General features: G+C 50.6%; 9 protein-coding genes across 9 annotated transcripts; 4 read left to right on the top strand and 5 right to left on the bottom strand.

Annotated features, from left to right (window-relative positions):
• Positions 1-66: 66 nt before the first annotated feature.
• Positions 67-2,346, bottom strand: KL928_005356 (uncharacterized protein; the record flags this gene model as incomplete). Its single annotated transcript, XM_043206156.1, has 1 exon — positions 67-2,346. The coding sequence occupies one exon, from the start codon at positions 2,344-2,346 to the stop codon at positions 67-69; it is 2,280 nt and encodes a 759-aa protein (XP_043057337.1).
• Positions 2,347-2,368: 22 nt separating this feature from the next.
• On the bottom strand, positions 2,369-3,595 carry KL928_005355 (uncharacterized protein; the record flags this gene model as incomplete). Its single annotated transcript, XM_043206155.1, has 1 exon — positions 2,369-3,595. One exon carries the CDS (start codon positions 3,593-3,595, stop codon positions 2,369-2,371), a length of 1,227 nt encoding a protein of 408 aa, XP_043057336.1.
• Positions 3,596-3,682: 87 nt separating this feature from the next.
• On the top strand, positions 3,683-4,672 carry KL928_005354 (uncharacterized protein; the record flags this gene model as incomplete). The annotated part of the gene is made up of 1 exon (XM_043206154.1): positions 3,683-4,672. One exon carries the CDS (start codon positions 3,683-3,685, stop codon positions 4,670-4,672), a length of 990 nt encoding a protein of 329 aa, XP_043057335.1.
• Positions 4,673-4,719: 47 nt separating this feature from the next.
• Positions 4,720-5,517, top strand: KL928_005353 (uncharacterized protein; the record flags this gene model as incomplete). Its single annotated transcript, XM_043206153.1, has 1 exon — positions 4,720-5,517. The coding sequence occupies one exon, from the start codon at positions 4,720-4,722 to the stop codon at positions 5,515-5,517; it is 798 nt and encodes a 265-aa protein (XP_043057334.1).
• Positions 5,518-5,566: 49 nt separating this feature from the next.
• KL928_005352 (uncharacterized protein) lies at positions 5,567-6,988 on the bottom strand (the record flags this gene model as incomplete). The annotated part of the gene is made up of 1 exon (XM_043206152.1): positions 5,567-6,988. The coding sequence occupies one exon, from the start codon at positions 6,986-6,988 to the stop codon at positions 5,567-5,569; it is 1,422 nt and encodes a 473-aa protein (XP_043057333.1).
• A 101-nt stretch (positions 6,989-7,089) lies between these two features.
• On the top strand, positions 7,090-11,340 carry KL928_005351 (uncharacterized protein; the record flags this gene model as incomplete). Its single annotated transcript, XM_043206151.1, has 1 exon — positions 7,090-11,340. One exon carries the CDS (start codon positions 7,090-7,092, stop codon positions 11,338-11,340), a length of 4,251 nt encoding a protein of 1,416 aa, XP_043057332.1.
• Positions 11,341-11,365: 25 nt separating this feature from the next.
• On the bottom strand, positions 11,366-12,046 carry KL928_005350 (uncharacterized protein; the record flags this gene model as incomplete). Its single annotated transcript, XM_043206150.1, has 1 exon — positions 11,366-12,046. The coding sequence occupies one exon, from the start codon at positions 12,044-12,046 to the stop codon at positions 11,366-11,368; it is 681 nt and encodes a 226-aa protein (XP_043057331.1).
• An 87-nt stretch (positions 12,047-12,133) lies between these two features.
• KL928_005349 (uncharacterized protein) lies at positions 12,134-13,117 on the bottom strand (the record flags this gene model as incomplete). The annotated part of the gene is made up of 1 exon (XM_043206148.1): positions 12,134-13,117. One exon carries the CDS (start codon positions 13,115-13,117, stop codon positions 12,134-12,136), a length of 984 nt encoding a protein of 327 aa, XP_043057330.1.
• Positions 13,118-13,228: 111 nt separating this feature from the next.
• KL928_005348 (uncharacterized protein) lies at positions 13,229-16,066 on the top strand (the record flags this gene model as incomplete). Its single annotated transcript, XM_043206147.1, has 1 exon — positions 13,229-16,066. One exon carries the CDS (start codon positions 13,229-13,231, stop codon positions 16,064-16,066), a length of 2,838 nt encoding a protein of 945 aa, XP_043057329.1.
• Between the last annotated feature and the right edge of the window lie 44 nt (positions 16,067-16,110).

Here is a 16,110-nt window from a genome sequence, read left to right as displayed (position 1 = left end):
TGTTGCTGCCTTATTTAATCGCTGCTGTATAAATTAATTATCCCGAGAGGTCGTCCCACCGCGAATTTACCCCAGATTATACACAAAAATTATTCTGCTGCGCAGCTTGAGAGCTATGCGGTCTCCGAGAACCCAGTCGAAATCCAGCTCTGAGTGGCTAAAGCTGAAAACCTCGCTGTAATTGGCAAGCAGATCGTGCAAATTGATACACTCTGTCGAAACGCACACGGAAGTGTTTTGCAACCCAAGGAGATCCATCGGCACCGAAAGCCCCAGTCTCTGCAGCAGGAGCACGTAGAAGTTGGGCACTTTCAGCGCAAAGTCGGTCCGCACCACTCTCGTGTCCAACGCGTCAGGACATCGCGTGGACAAGTCCCAAACGCGGATCGTGTAGCTGTTGAAGTCGAAACACGCGAGCTTGGAGCCGTCAACGGAAAACTTGGGCTTGACGTACTTCTCGGACCAGCCCAGCTGGGCCGCCAGCTGCGCGTCTTTTGGCAACTCTGGCGTCTTCAGCGGCAGAAGTTCCCATTCCTTCTTTTGCTTAGCCATCACCACGCCGCAGTAACCCAGCTGCAGCACGGAGTCATCGAGCATGACCGAGATCTTGCATTGAGATTTGGCGAGCGCCTCGGGCGATTTTTCTCCGAGGCCTTCATAGTAAGATCCCAGGGATTCGTGAAAGTTGGTCGTGAGCAGATTGATGGTTGGAGAGCTCCCTGGACACGGCAAATTGAGGAGCACGCAGCTGATCAAAATAAATAAATTGGTTGGCGAGAGATGGGTGTTCACCAGCAGCTGGTTGATATATGTGAGCGGCGGAACAGGTGCGGTCATAAGACTCGCCAAACTGAGCACGGCAAACTGCTCGTCTAGCGTGACAAAGGCGTCGACTGCGTCCAAATGGTTATGTTGTATGAGGTTGTAGAAAAGAGCGGGAATATTGACGAGCTGTTTTAAGCGCAAACCCATTTTCTGAACCAGCATCGACATCGACATCTCTGTGGAAGCGCAGGACGCGTACTTGTCTAGTTTTGGGCCAAATTCAGGTCCCAAATCAATTTCGGCGTGGCAGAAAAGAAGACCAAGGACGAGCACGGCATAAACAGAGTAGTTCTCGGAGGAAGGAAAATAAGTCTCGTCAAGATAATGTCTCCAGGTGCTGACCAGCTCCTCGTTGAACCGGCCAACGCCGGCAAGCAATTGGTCCAGCAGAGAGAACGCCGTTCTGTTGCCAGACACGCAGTAGAGACACAGTCGACTCAGCAGCAAGAAGCTATAATTTTCCACCGCATACGACAGAAATAGCTCTGCCAGACGATCAGCGTCCACAGAGAGACGGAAAAACACCTCTACCGGAAATCTGGCCAGAGGTAGCGAGCAATGGTAGAACGTGGTGTAGGCGGACAGAAAAGCGAGGTATTCATCTCGGCTCTCTAGAACATAGTTGTCTATCTTGTCAACGGCAGAAAACTTTGGACACTCCAGCTTATCTGGCTTTGTCATGGTCTCCAAATGATGGTTTTCGCCGTTTACCACCAATGATTCTCCGTTCTGCAGATGAATGACAAATCCGTCTCCAGCATCCACAGTGGCCAAGCGTTCGGCAACTACTGCCAGGGAGGACGAGGCAACCTCAAAAAGTTGCGCCTTGCGAACCTCGTAGAGCGCCCACCCCCTTTCCTGGAGAACAGCCCACTTTCCAGGGCCCGCAGAGGCAATGTCGGTGATCCGGCCGTACTTTTGCACTCCAAACACCCCAATGCGAATCAGCATCTTGCGGTCGGCCGCCAAAAGAGACCGTGTCTGGAAGTTGTACCTGAAAATCTCGTACTGGCCAGAGGGCCCAACAACATAGATATAGAATCTGCTCAGTAGCACCACGCCCTTGGCCCAGAACGGGAGGTACAACGGCGAGCTGGTGGTCAAAGTGTTGCAGTGGGTGACGACAGTGATGATTGAGCGACTTTGAACGACCATAACCACGCTCTGGTCAATGTCCAGGAGCCAAAACCGGTCTCCCACGTACTCCAGTACAGCTTCCGCGACAAGCTCTAGGGTGTTCTGGGAGAAAACCACCACCTTGGCCTCGCAAAGCACATAGATATAGCCATTGTGCGCGCTCAGCTGTGTGATCTCCGTTTTCATGTCAATTGCCCCTACAAGACGCTCTTTGTAGGAGTATACCCAGTTTCCGTCCGCAAGAACACAGGTTCGTCCCAGCGGCCTGGGGTGTCCGTGCCACAGGCCAATTTCCGGCATTCTGACAGTGTCCACCTCGACAGTGCGTTTTGCGGTCTCTTTATACGGTCCAGCAACAGCCAGACTCAAATTGATTGCCCTCATATCATGTTAATATATTTATTTTTTACACCATCTCTCTATATATTATTCCCTGCAATTTATAGCTTCCGGGGTAGCACACAAAAATACAGTCCAAAATGAGCTGGTCCATAATTTGGCACGCCGTCAGCAGCTTCGTGTCGCCGTTTACCACCTGTAGCAAGTTTAGTTTTGTCACCAAGTGCTCTAAACTGTGGTATCCGGACTGCGTCTGTCCAAACGTAACCACGGTGTCGAGAGAGACCACTCCCTGTTCTTTCAAAACGGCTAGCTCCTTTCGCAGACTGTAGTTCGTGACATAGCCATAGAGCTCGCCGTCGCGCAACACCGGATAGCCCTTCACCTCCTGGGCTCTTTCGATATCCGCGAGAGTCAGAGTGCCGTCCTCAAATACATGTATCTCCTCAGCCGGCATCATCACCGACGCACAGGTTTTCACCGCATAGTCAGGGTTCGAAAGGCGGTCCTCAATGTTGGGTGCCACGTACGGCAGGCTGGAGATTTGCAGCCACATCTCGTAGATGCTCTGGTCCACAATCATGTCGTTCAGAAAGCGCGCACAGAAAACACCGAGCATGATCGGAATCATATACGTGACAGCCCCAGTGAGCTCAAACAAAATGACCACCATGGTGATGTTCATTTTGAAGACGGCTGCCGCAAACGAGCCGGCGCCGACAACAGCATACGAGGCCACAGAGATGCACTTCTTTTCGTTGAGACACTGGAGATGGAGCGCTGACGTAATCAGCTGGTTCTGGACGGCTTCGAGCAAGACGCCAACGAGCCGCCCCACGGAGCCGCCGATCACTAAAGACGGCAGCAGCAGTCCACCCGGGACGTTGCAGCCGTAGCTGTATGCGCTGAAGAAGAAGCTTTGCAGAATTCCGGCAACGAGAGTCCACACAAGCTTCCAAGGGAAGCCAGAGTCTTGGGAGCATAGCAGGCCGTCCGATTCTTGCGTGCAGCTGTTGAACAGCTGCTGGAGCATTTTTGGGAGCGAGAACATCGAGTAGCTGGACAGGTGGCCCACTACGGCACCTGCCAGCGCGATCGAAACGACCTCAACGATTTTTAATTTATCGTTGTCGAGTCTCTGCTGTCGAAAGGTTGCAAAATAAATATTGAGCTTGCAAAAGAAAATGCCGAGCACGCCGCAAAGAAGTCCCAGAAACATGTACGGGACCGTTTCGTAGCTGAGCCAGTTGTTTTTGAGCGACACCGTGAACATGTCGTCGATGTCCATCTCCATAAATGGGTGTAGTTTCTGGAGTACGGTGACGCCGACGGTAGAGCAGATAAATGCGTTCCACATGAGTTTGTCGATGGGGAACGCGGAATGGATCTGTTCGAGACCAAACAGCACGCCGCCGATGGGCGCATTGAACGCGAGGCCGATCCCAATGGCGACTGCCGACGAGAGGTACTCTCTTTTCACCGCCTCGTTCTGCGTGAGCGGGAGCAGGTTGATGAAAAACTGCATCACCCCCATGGAAATGTGCACAAGAGGGCCCTCTATACCGAGAAACAGGCCGCTGGAGACGACCAGCACGAGACTCGCGACCTTGGACATTATCATGCTGATATTCAGAAAGTCGGGGATGTTGGTGCCGGAAAGAATCGATTTTATCTCCGGGATGCCTCCGTGCGCGATGTAGTTGTGTTTGGACGCCAGGAGAGCGCCAAAGAGCGCGAGAACGAGCACGATCATGATGTAGACGATGAAGTCGTTTGTGCGGCGCAGAAGAGTGCTTTTGGTGAAAAAGAGGAAATACGTGGACCAATCGGCCAGGTCGTCGCATTCGTACGCAGGAATCAGCACATTTTGCTTGCAGACGCCCGATTTGAGCCCGTGCAGGTACATGGAGACGTAGTCAATGGCGATCGTGAGCAGCGCTATGGCCACAGACGAGGAGATCAGGAGGATCCAGTGCAGATTGGAGTAGATGAGCTGGCCAAGACGAGTGGTCTCGGGGGCCTTTTGTTTGCGGGCCTCCGCCAGTTGTGCGTACTCTCTGTCCCAGTCAATAAGCTCAAGCGGCCCGTAGGGTCGCGGCTCTGTGGGGGTTGTTTCGATATCCACTATGCGGTTGTACGACAGGATGCGAAGCGACATGCGAAAAAATTAAGATTTAAGAGTGGAGGATTTACGTATTTGATGTGTTGGCGTAGAAGAGCTCCGAGGGCTCTGGACGGAGAATTGGGCTCATTCGGTCGTTTCTGGATCTTGCGGCTAGTGGCGTGTCCTTGGACACCTCAGGGGCCACCAATAGACGGTAAGACGATAGACGCACCGACGCATCTGAAGCTGCCAAATTCGGACAAATAATAACAAGCACAATAAAATTACCATCCAATTTTCTTTTCCCATTTGCTATGTTGAGAAGTGCTAAATCGCTGCCTACCATCGGCGCTGTCTACCGCCAGACCATACAGAAGGAGATTTCCACTGTGTCTAGAGGGTTTGCTCATCAAAGAACGAAACCGGGCTTCTCCAAAGACGATCTGGCCGTCCCTTCGAACAAGATCTTTTCCCAAGTGTCCACAAGGAGCGTCCACCAGACGTCCAAGACTCAGTTGATCATGGACCTCGGGTCGAGCGGCAAGTACGCGTCGATGAACCTCCAGGGCCTCAAAACCGAGTGCAAACGCAGAGGCCTCAAGGTGTCGGGACGCAAGATCGATCTCGTGCAGAGACTGATCCAGAACGATTCGTCCTCCATTTCTCCTCCCGTGCTGAGCAGAACCATCACTACGAAAGCCAAGGCCGCGAAGCCGGTGAAAACAGCCCAGAAGGCCGCCAAGACGTCTGCGCGAGAGCTCAGCTCCACTACCTCCAAGCAGGCCAAGGGCGACAGCTCGACGATCGATTTCTACAAGGTGCCGCAAAAATCGTACCCTGTGCCGGACGGCAGACCGCCAATGAAGGTGCCTTCGCTCTCGACCAAGGCCTCGCTCAAGGATCCGGCTCCAGACACGAAAACCGCCGCTGAGGCTGTTGTGCAGGCCGTCGACTCGGCCCCAATCAGCAAGAGCGGCCAGGTCCTCCAGACCACGGCAGAACAGATCCACGGGGCCGCTGAAAAGAGCCGCAGCGACACGATTTTCTTTGGCATTTTCGGGCTTCTGACACTGGGATGGTGGTCCCAGAAGAACAAGGACGGTAGACAGTAGCCACGGACATTCTTATTTATCTACAAGTTTATGTTTTTTATGTTTTCTTCTAATCGTGTAGATACAGACTGTCCACGCACCCAAACCCGGCAGCGACTCCTCCCTCGTTGGACGTGCTTGTTTTGGACCGGAGCAGGTAGCCCGCGTAGTCGTTGCTGAGGATCGTGCCGTCTGTTTCGTTGAATAGCAGCGTGCCAAACACTCCCAGCTCGCTCACAACACCCTCGTTGAGCACATCGCCGTTCCTCAGGATCTTGTTGTCGTGAACAGCAGGAACAATGAGCTCCATCAAAATGTACGCTCCCCACTCCTTCTCGTCCAAGCGGCGCAGAAAACCAGGAATATCCTCCTTGTAGACGTTGTTTCCGCCGCCTTCTCTTTGCGGCTTCAACACAAACCGCTCGGGATGCTCAAACGCAAGCTTTTTCGCCAACTGGCCCTGCTCACTGGCGTCCAGCGGGTAGATTTGCACAAACGTGGACAAAAGCTCCTCGTCCGCGAATCCGTATTTTTCCAGCACCGCCCGGTCGGTCAGAAGCTGCTGCACTTTCTTGGCACCGCTCAGCTGGACCAGCAACGACGGGCACTTGATAGCCTTTGTTTTTTCGAGCAGAAGCCGCGCTTCCCAGGTTTCCGGCTTGTTGTACTCATTGGGAGCATATGCCGAACGGTAGTACACCACGGCCACCTCCTGCTCCTTGTAGAAGAGCTTACGGGAGGAGTCCATCTTCACCGACGAAATGACCTTGTCAAAGTCCACCCGCTCAGCTTTGACGCCTTTGGCAAATAAATCGTACTCAATGGCGCGCTGGTCGAAGACGTTTCTTTCTCCAGGCTGCACCACAAAGAGAACGATTGTGGACGCTGTCTGTTCGGTTGTTTCATAGTATTTGACCGCCTCAAGAAGCCCGTTTGCAAGACCATCTATAGACTGGCTAATCGGCAGGTCAGAGTCTCGGTAGTACTGCGGTTTGCCGAAGAGTCCCTGGGAGTTGAGAAAACTGTGTAACTGGCCCACTTTTGGCGAAAGACCGCCAAAAGAAACGCTCACTGTGTTGAACTCCACCTGTTTGATCGACTGGGATAGCGTGTCCAGCATGTAGTCCGATCTAAACAGTCCCAACGACACCGGTTGCACAATCTCGGGCTCTGCCTCCAAGTATGTCTTGTACAACATGCCGGTGAAATCGCGGTCGTATTTCGAGAGATCTGCTATCACTTCTTTAAGCCAGCTCTTGTCCGCCACGACGCGGCTATACAGCTCGTTGAACTTGGTTGAGATCGCAACTCCCTTGGCGAATTGGGATCTGGGGAACGGCGTGGGATAAAGAGTAACCGGTGCGACCGATGGCTGGTACGCCTTGAAGTCGGGAGGATAGATAAGTAGGCCATTGGAGATCGCATAGTGCGTCAGCTTCTCCAGAAGATCATCTAAAGCGGCGCCCGACAGGTCTGGGAAGGAGAGAGGCATGGGTGTCTGAATGATTTGTAATTTAATATTTCGCCATAGTTTACCCGGCTAGTCAAAATTTTTAATCAAAACAAAACACCTCTCGTTCTTCACTGCTCACCATGTCGGTTCATTTTGGCCAGGTGCTAGGATTTGGGGCTCCTGTGGACGCGAAAAAGGAAACGAAGCTCGAGCTCACGGAACTCCAAAAAAGAAGGGCTGCCAGACGCACGAATGCCGCGTTATCCAATGGCCCGTCCTCTGGCGTTGGATCTCTGTTCCCGACCGCGAGCCTCACGTCGTCGCTGTCTGCAGGCTTCAACTCGTCGCAGCTGATGAAATACCAGCCGTCCAGCGAGAAATCGCTTCCGCTTCTCTCCTCGACCGCCCCATTGAGTCTCGTGGACCAGTGCATACACATAGCAATCGAGAAAGACAACACCACCCCGGCATTGAGCGAGGTTCTCACCAAATACGCAATCGACAGCTACAACTATAAGACCAACGGCTCGCTCGGGCCGTTTTCGCGGTTTGAGAAGTCAAACATTTACAACATCCCAGACCAGATCTTCCAGGAGTACAACAGCTTGGACTGCATCACCAACATGGGTATTTTGACGGAACTGCAACGCGCCTGGTTGACGATCGACAACAAGCTGATTATATGGAACTACAGGGCAGGCTCGCATGATCCGGACTATTTCACAATCGACGAGCTGAAGAACACCATTCTCACAGTAAAGTTGGTCAAGCCCAAACCAAAGGTTTTCGTGGACAGCGTCAACTATTTGCTGATTGTTGCCACTTCCATGGACATTCATATTCTGGCTGTCGAGTACACGCCGTCGAGTTTGGTGATATCCGACACCAAGATGAGTGTGCCTGCCCACGGCCTCGTGGTGAACAAGATCGTTTCCTTTGACCAGACGAACGACATTTTCTTCACCGGAATTGGAGACGGCGAAAACGTGTGGCGGCTGACGTACTCCAATACCGACGAATGGTTCCAGCGCAATTGCTACAAGGAGTGTCTCACTAAGTCGGGTCTCTCGTCTGTCGTGCCCAAATATAACGTTTTCCAAAAACTCCCGGGACTGCGAGGCCAGGAGAACGACCCTAAAACAGAAACCATCGTCCAGCTTGAGATTGACTCCACCAGAAAAATTTTGTATACACTGTCGTCAAAGTCAACCATCAGGGCTTATAGACTGAAAATCACAGACGGGAAAGTCGAGCTGGGCGCAAGTGTCGTGAAGAGACCATACAACATCCTCAAAGACCTGGCTACCACCACTTTCAACCTTCAGTCGTCCTTGCTGAAGAAAGACGGGTTCAAAATCGTGAACATCTTTCCGATCACAAAAAGCGAGAGCGACAATTTGTTTCTGGTCGCTGTGACCAACACCGGTTGCAGACTGTACGTTAATGGAAGCACGATATACGAGAGACTGGCTTTCACCACCAGCTATGTGAAATTCCCGCCTCCAGACGCCAGCTTCCATGAAAAGCTGGAATCGCTGCAAGCTCAACAGTTGCACGACCAGAACTTTGTGTCGACCGGAATCAAATCAGAAGGTACAAAGTCAATCACCAAGAACCCAGTATTGAACGAGATCACCCCTCAGGATCTCAAGGCTGCGCAAGAAAACTCCAAACTTTTGAGCAACATCAAGGAGTCGCTGATAGTCTCGCCAGGTATATTTTTCTGCTATAGTGAGGACCATCTTTACAGCTCTGTTCCAGACTACGGTATTCTCAAAAACTCACTGCAATATGTTGAGGACTTTGAGGAACTCGATAGAGTCCAGTCAATTCATTCCATCGTGCCGATCACCCCAAGCTTCCATGCCACAAATACTCCAAAAGGTTATTGCAACCAGTTTGCATCTCAATACTTGGCGCCTCCATTGGAAGTTGCGGCTCTTACTTCCACCGGCATTCACGTTTACCGTTACAGAACTCCGGACATGATACTAGAAGACTCCCTTAATGACAAAACATTCAACGAGTTTGCCAGAAAATACGGTTCTCGCGAGGCATGCTCCACTGCATTGTACTTGGCATGCAAGTATCGACAGGGAGACAATTTCAGAAACATGGCCACGAAGTTTTATATTTCAGGTGGTAAGAATTCCAGCCTCAACAAAAATCTACCAGCAATTGTTGACAACGTGGAACTAAGCGATAGGTTTTATGCTGTTATACTGTTGCTTTCGAGATTGGTTAGAGAATTCTGGGACAAAGAAATATTTCAGCTTGACCCGAACGTGAAATTCAACAGGAACGGTTATATCGACGAGGAGTCGCTTAAAAAATTGAAAAATGAAAAAGTGCTACTCGCGGGACTCAGCATAACCAAACAAGAGCTCGAATACTTTCTGTGCTCGCTCATCATTATACTGAACTTTTTCGAGGAGAACAAAAAGACAATTCCAGGATTGCTCGGACCTTTGTACGAAACAGGTACGAATAGCAAAGAAACTGAGCTTTGTCTGCAGGCAGAGAATATTGGATTCAATGCTATACTCAAATTTCTTGGAAGTGTGAAAGAAGGGCTTTCATTTCTGGCGATCCTTTACGATGACGAGAATACCGGTAAGAATTTTGCAGACGTGATGAGCTATCTCACTCTCCAAAGCCAGGCCGATCTCAGCTGCCTGACATTTTGCGAATTTTTCAGCTCCAATGACCAAGCCACATCCAAACTGGTTAAGGAGATCCTTTCCTCTGTGATCAACAAGAGCATTGCTACTGGCGACTCGGTCGAGCTTGTTGCTACCACCCTGCAAGAAAAGTGCGGTTCCTTCTGTTCAACTGGAGATGTTCTGATATTCAAGGCCATAGAGAGTTTGAAAAAGGCCAAAGACTTTGCATCCTCTAACGACAACGAGAACAAAATGAAGCATCTAAAAGCCGCTACACAGTTGCTAAGTCAAACAAGCGACGCGTTGACTTTCGAAACAATAAATGATCTTGTTGGTGTCATGCTTCAGCTCGATTACTTCACTGGAGCAATTGAGCTGCTCCTCACGATTGCTTCTGCTACTGATCCAACGAATATTGCACTGAAGTATGATCTCGACGGCCAGGTTTCGGTTATGGCGGACGATCCTAAGAAATTGGCGTTTGAAAAGAGAGTCAAGCTTTATGAGCTCATTTTCAAGATTCTGATTGATGTCGACGAGAAGGCCATTGTCAGCTTGGAGCAGGCAGCTAACAACACCAGCTTCACGGACGCCAAGGCGCCGATTTCGTATTTTGGATCTGATGGGCAGCTAATGACGCACTACTCCGAGCTGAGAGACCAAAGCTACGAGATCTGCCTGAAAAGCCAGGATAAACTGTTCCACTACGAGTTTTACAAGTGGCTGGTCAAGATCGGCGTTGGTGAGCGCTTACTAGACCTGGAGACGTCATTTGTTCTGGACTTTTTGAAAGATTACTCCACCAAGGATATGGAAATGGCAAAACTTCTGTGGATCTACTATTCTCGGAGAGAAAACTATTTCCAGGCGGCCAAAGTGCTTCTGGATCTGTCCATCTCCAAGTTTGATATCGATCTGGCAAACAGAATCCAGTTTTTGTCGCGAGCCAATGGATTCTGCAATTGTGTGTGTCCACCAGACTTGAGACAAGAAATGACGTTCCTTTCTGTGACCATTGGAGATCTGCTTGCTGTGGCCAACTTGCAAGATGAGCTTCTCCTGACCATTCTCGACGACGAACGTGTTAGCGATCTGGCCAAGCAGGTGGCTGTCAGAAAGCTGAATGGGAGGGTGCTGCCGATCAGTGACTTGTACAACAACTTCATCGACCCTCTTGGATATTACACGTTAGCCCTAGTGACGTTTAAGATATCAGACCATCGTAACTCAGAGGATATTCTTTCCCAATGGGAGAATCTTCTGAGCAAATGGTATTACAAAAATAAGGACTCCGGAGAGCCGTTTTTCTCCGAGATCAACAACGAGTTCATAGCTGTGGCCTCTCGAGTCTCCGACACCGAGGTTTTGTTTCCGATCGTGGAGCTGTTCCAGCTGCTGGCAAAGTATTTCTACTCGTCGGAGTATTGTCCGAAACAGCTCACGCCGCCTACAGGAGTTCTAGTTGACGCCTTCATTCGCAGTGGAGTCTCGTATGGAAAACTCTACTACAACCTGAGAGACCTGGTTGAGTCGACGACGTTCGAACTTTTCGAAGGCTACTCCAAAGTGCTCAAACAGGAAATGTGCTACCTAATCAAGGAGTGGTTCAAGAACGACAAGAAATTGCGAGACGTTCTCTCTTCCGACTCCGTGAGAGACCTTTCTGACTACTCGGTCGACACCGATCCTGTCTTTGCATACATCAAATCAACGGGCAACCCGTTGTGACATAGAATGTAAACTTAATATATCATCAATCTTCGTCAGGTATCTCGATGACTTCCGGTACAGGCTTGTCGACCTGGACCAGCTCGTCCTCGTTGGGCACCGCCTCAGGGTCTTCGGTGCATGTCTTCGCGTCTCTGGCTCTTCTTTCGGCAGCCTCGAGCACCAACTCGCGCATGCTCTTGTTCTGTTTTGGTTTATTAGAGCCCAATTTCTCGACTTTTGCCACATATTTGACCTGTCCGAGCTTTTTGAATCGCATCTCTCTGATCAGTCCATTTTTGCGGCCTCCTAACACCTGGCTTTCGGCCACGTATCCTGTCTCTTTCAGGGCCCCGTTCCGCTTGATGGAGTGGTACTTGTCTCGCAGCTGGTCCAGCAGTCGGTAGAAATTGTTATCGTGCGGGCCATACTTGTTGTGGCTGAGTTCATGCAGCATCGTCTCAATTACGTCTTCCAGCGGTAGAAAGGTGTCCTTGGCGTGCGGATATCGCAAACGGAGACATATTTTTGCGCCGGAGTTCACGTTCAGACCTAGAAGCTGGGGATTTTTGGGGAAAAACTCACATAGGGTGCCCACTTTGAATCCGAACGAGCGCATCACAGGAGCCACCTCTAGTGCGATTTTCTGCAAGCGCTCCAGCGCCAACTTGTTGTCTTTTTGGCGTACCAGTGGCGCGATTTTGTCTATCACAGAGGTGACTGTCATAAAATAAATAAATCTGCAGGAAATATATCAGATCTAACTATAAATTATCTATTTTCCTTAAAAAATACATCTGCTATACACAATCTATTAAATGCCCCTGTTAAATTGGACAGTCGTGATGTCCTCGCCGTTCTTGTTTTTCAGGCCGTGGAATTTGTCCTCCAGCTGGCTCACGCTGACCTCGCGACGTTGAGGGAAAACTGCCAGGGCAAAAGGGAGCACCAGGAACGAGGTGGCGGTGATGAGACCGATATTCGCCAGGTTTTGGATCGCAGGGCCTTTCCCCTTCAAGATGGTCTTTTGCATGCGAACAAGCAACAAAGGAGGGATAACCATGATCGGAGTGGCGTTGATCACTCGAGAAGCGGCGGTCTCGCCCACAGCCTGCACAGCCGCACGCTTAGACGTTCCCAGCTCATTCCCGTCCTTGTCGAAGACAGAAATGCCCTTTTTGATCTCTTCGCTTCTCATGAGGAACACGTTGACGATACCTGCAGAGACCACGGCGGCGAACGGCACTAGACGGCCGAGAATGAGTCTGGTGTTGGCAGAAACGTTTTTCAGCCTGGGAACGATAGAATTGAGCCCCAGAGCGACACCACAGGAGGCTCCAACGGCCAGACAGTAGTTCGTGACGAGCTGTTTTGTGGTCAGCGGGTGTGACTTGTTGGCGTTGGCAGTATTGATTGCCACGTTCAGCGACTGGTTCGCGATCTGCCAGAAAAGCGTTCCTGCGTTGCCCAGACCGGGAGTCAGCATGCCCGCAGTGACCACCAGGTTTGACAAAACGCACGAGGACATTCTGAAAGGCAGGAGGACCGTTTCGCCGGTGTCGGGGTGGATGGAGGAGTCAAGGATCCGTTTGGCACGCCAGAGCTCAGGCGTCATTTGAGGAATGACTCCGTTCTTGTAATCCCAAACGAGTCGTTTGGCTTCCTCGATGTCTTTGGACGTGTTGAGCAGCATTGTGGGGTCTGAAATACCCGCGCAGTGCTTGACTCTGCCCATATATGTGGAGAGGTCATATTGCGATGCCGGCAGAGGCACCGGCCCAGGGATTGAAGATGCCATTGGTACTAAAATTTTTCAGTTTCGTCCTGATAGCGAATACGCCACATGTGGCTGGGTCCCCCGCGACTGTTTACAAAACAGAAAAAAAATAATACTGGACTCAGATCCCAGATGCAGTACAATCAGTCGGACGAGACCGTGAACGGGCTGCCGACAGAGAATCCGTGGATGCAGATAAACGCGGAGGAGGACGATTTTGAGCGGTCGTACCTGCCCCATCGAAGAGAGAGCAACAGCATATACCACACGCCAGAGCACGGGTACGGATCCAGGGACCGCCTCTACGGTAGTCCGTCTCCCCACAAACGCACATACTCCCCGTCGCCAGAACGTCTGTACTACTCTCCGTCGCGCAGAGCAGAGTATCCGCCACGAATCCCCAAACTCTCGCCGTTCGAGGAAAAGGTGGAATCCATCCCGTCGCACAGTGACCGGAGAGATCCGTTTGTGGCCGAGCCTCCGAATCTCGACGTGTACCGTGTGGGCAACGATGTTGACTCCGATCACACTTTTGTGCCGTTCCCAGTGCTGAACAATTCGTACTACCCGATTAATACCCCCAAAGACTACTTTGATCCGTTCGACTACCGGTACGAAGAAGAAAGTCACGACGATGACTACGACGACGACACCAGCTCGAATGCGAGCATGATATCTGCCCGGCAGGTGAAGATGGTGAATGGCAACTTGGTGCTGGATTGTCCCGTCAGCGACGTGCTGCTCAACAAGTACACCACGCCGCTCTCTCAAAAAGATCGAGAGTTTCTGTTTATGCGGTTCCAGGCGTGCACATGCCAGCCAGCGGACTTTGTGTTCCGCAATTTCTCGCTCCGCCAGAGATTCTACTCACAGCCGCGGTCGACAGAGCTGATGGTGGTGATCACGATGTACAATGAGAGCGATATTCTCCTGGCCCGCACACTAAAGGGAGTATTCAAAAATATTCGACATCTGTACTCCCTGAAACACTCGTCCACGTGGGGACAAGACGCGTGGCAGAAAGTGGTGGTCTGTGTTGTGAGCGACGGAAGAACTAAAATACACCCCAAGGCAAAAGCGCTTTTGGGAGCTCTGGGTGTGTACCAAGAGGGGTTTGCGAAAAACAAAGTCAACGAAGACAAGGTTCTGAGTCACATATACGAGTACACGACGATGGTTGGAATAAGCAAGGTGGACGAGCACGAGATCAAGCTGACGACAGAAAATCAAATACCCATACAGATGATCTTCTGTTTGAAGGAGACGAACCAGAAAAAAATCAACTCGCACGCGTGGGCTCTGGAAGCTTTTGCGCCGGTGCTGAATCCGAACGTCGTTGTGTTACTGGATGTGGGAACCGAGCCAGAGGGAAAGGCACTGTACAAACTATGGAGGGCCTTCAAAGATCCACGGGTAGCAGGGGCCTGTGGAGAAATTAGGGCTAGTCTCGGGAAAAACAGCCGGCTGCTCCTCAATCCGCTGGTGGCAGCACAAAATTTCGAGTACAAAATCAGCAACATCCTGGACAAGCCGATGGAATCTGTGTTTGGGTTTGTGACTGTGCTTCCGGGAGCGTTCAGCGCGTACCGGTACCAGGCACTCCTGGGCGCGCCGCTCCAAAAATATTTGAAGGGAGAAGACCTCAAAAGATCCAACAGTGGAGGTATTTTCAACGCCAACATGTATCTCGCTGAGGACAGAATTTTGTGTTTCGAGTTGGTGGCCAAGCAGAACTGTGAGTGGCTATTAAAATATGTCAACACTGCTGCCGCATACACGGACGTTCCAGAAGAGTTGCACGACTTCATTTCTCAGCGAAGACGATGGTTGAACGGCTCGTTTTTCGCAGCGATCTACTCTCTGTTCCATTTCTACAAAGTCTGGTCTACATCTCACTCGGTGAGTCGCAAGCTCTTGTTGCACGTCCAGTTTGTCTACCAGTTTATCAACCTTCTGGTGTCGTGGTTCTCTCTCGGATCGTACTTCTTGGTGTTTCGAATTTTGACTGTCTACCTTGCTGAGCCAGAGGCTGACTTTGCCCCGGGAAACGTTCTGTCTGTGTTCTTTCTCTGGCTCTATCTGGCCTCGATTGTGACCACGTTTGTGCTTTCGTTCGGTAACAAACCCAAAGGAACGAAGAAATTCTACCTGGTGATTGTGGCATTTTTCGCCATTTTGATGGTGTACATGATTTTCGCCGCGATCTTTATGGCCGTCAAGAGCATCCAGGACATTATGAGCGAGCACGCAGACGATTTCAGCATCAAACTAATTTTCACAGAAACAAGGTTCCGCGATCTGATCGTGGCTACCACATCGACCTATGCATTATATTTCATAGGGTCCTTGATTTTTTTGGACCCGTACCACATGATTACCAGCTTTGTCCAGTACCTGCTGCTGAGTCCTGCCTACATCAATGTCTTAAATATTTACGCTTTCTGCAACATCCACGACATCTCGTGGGGAACCAAAGGAGATGACTCCAAAAACGATTTGGGTGTAGCCCGAATTTCGAAGAATACACAGGACGGCGAGCTTGAGATTGTCATTCCAACCACGAAGAGCCAGATCGATAATGCTTACAAGAGAATGATCAACGAGCTGACCACGAGAGTCTCAGAAAAAGAAGTCAAAGTCAACGAAGAGGAGGAGGACGCTTTCTACTTTGCCTTCATCCGTTCAATGACGGTGCTTTTCTGGATGATCACCAACTTCATAGTGATCGCGCTGGTCACCGAAACGGGCGGTCTGTACCAATTCACCTCAGACAGCACGAGCTCGTCGAGCTATCTGCCCAACACGCGCATATCTGTGTTTTTGACCGTTATTCTGTGGATTGTGGCATTCATGGCGCTTTTCCGTTTCATTGGCTGTTGCACGTACCTGATCATGAAGTTCGTGGACTGGTTCAAGCTACGCAAATTCAGGAACGAGTACCAAACTAAAGGAGCTGCGTTTTCTGTATAAATTATGTCAGCATCAATTCAAAAAGCATATTACAATTTTTATTT

This window comes from Ogataea angusta (assembly GCF_019207475.1).
Source record: "Ogataea angusta isolate 61-244 chromosome Unknown 61-244_NODE_14_length_139412_cov_88.040155, whole genome shotgun sequence".
NCBI lineage: Eukaryota > Fungi > Ascomycota > Pichiomycetes > Pichiales > Pichiaceae > Ogataea > Ogataea angusta.
Note: the sequence above shows the minus strand (reverse complement) of the source record. Positions and strands in the feature narration are given on the sequence as shown.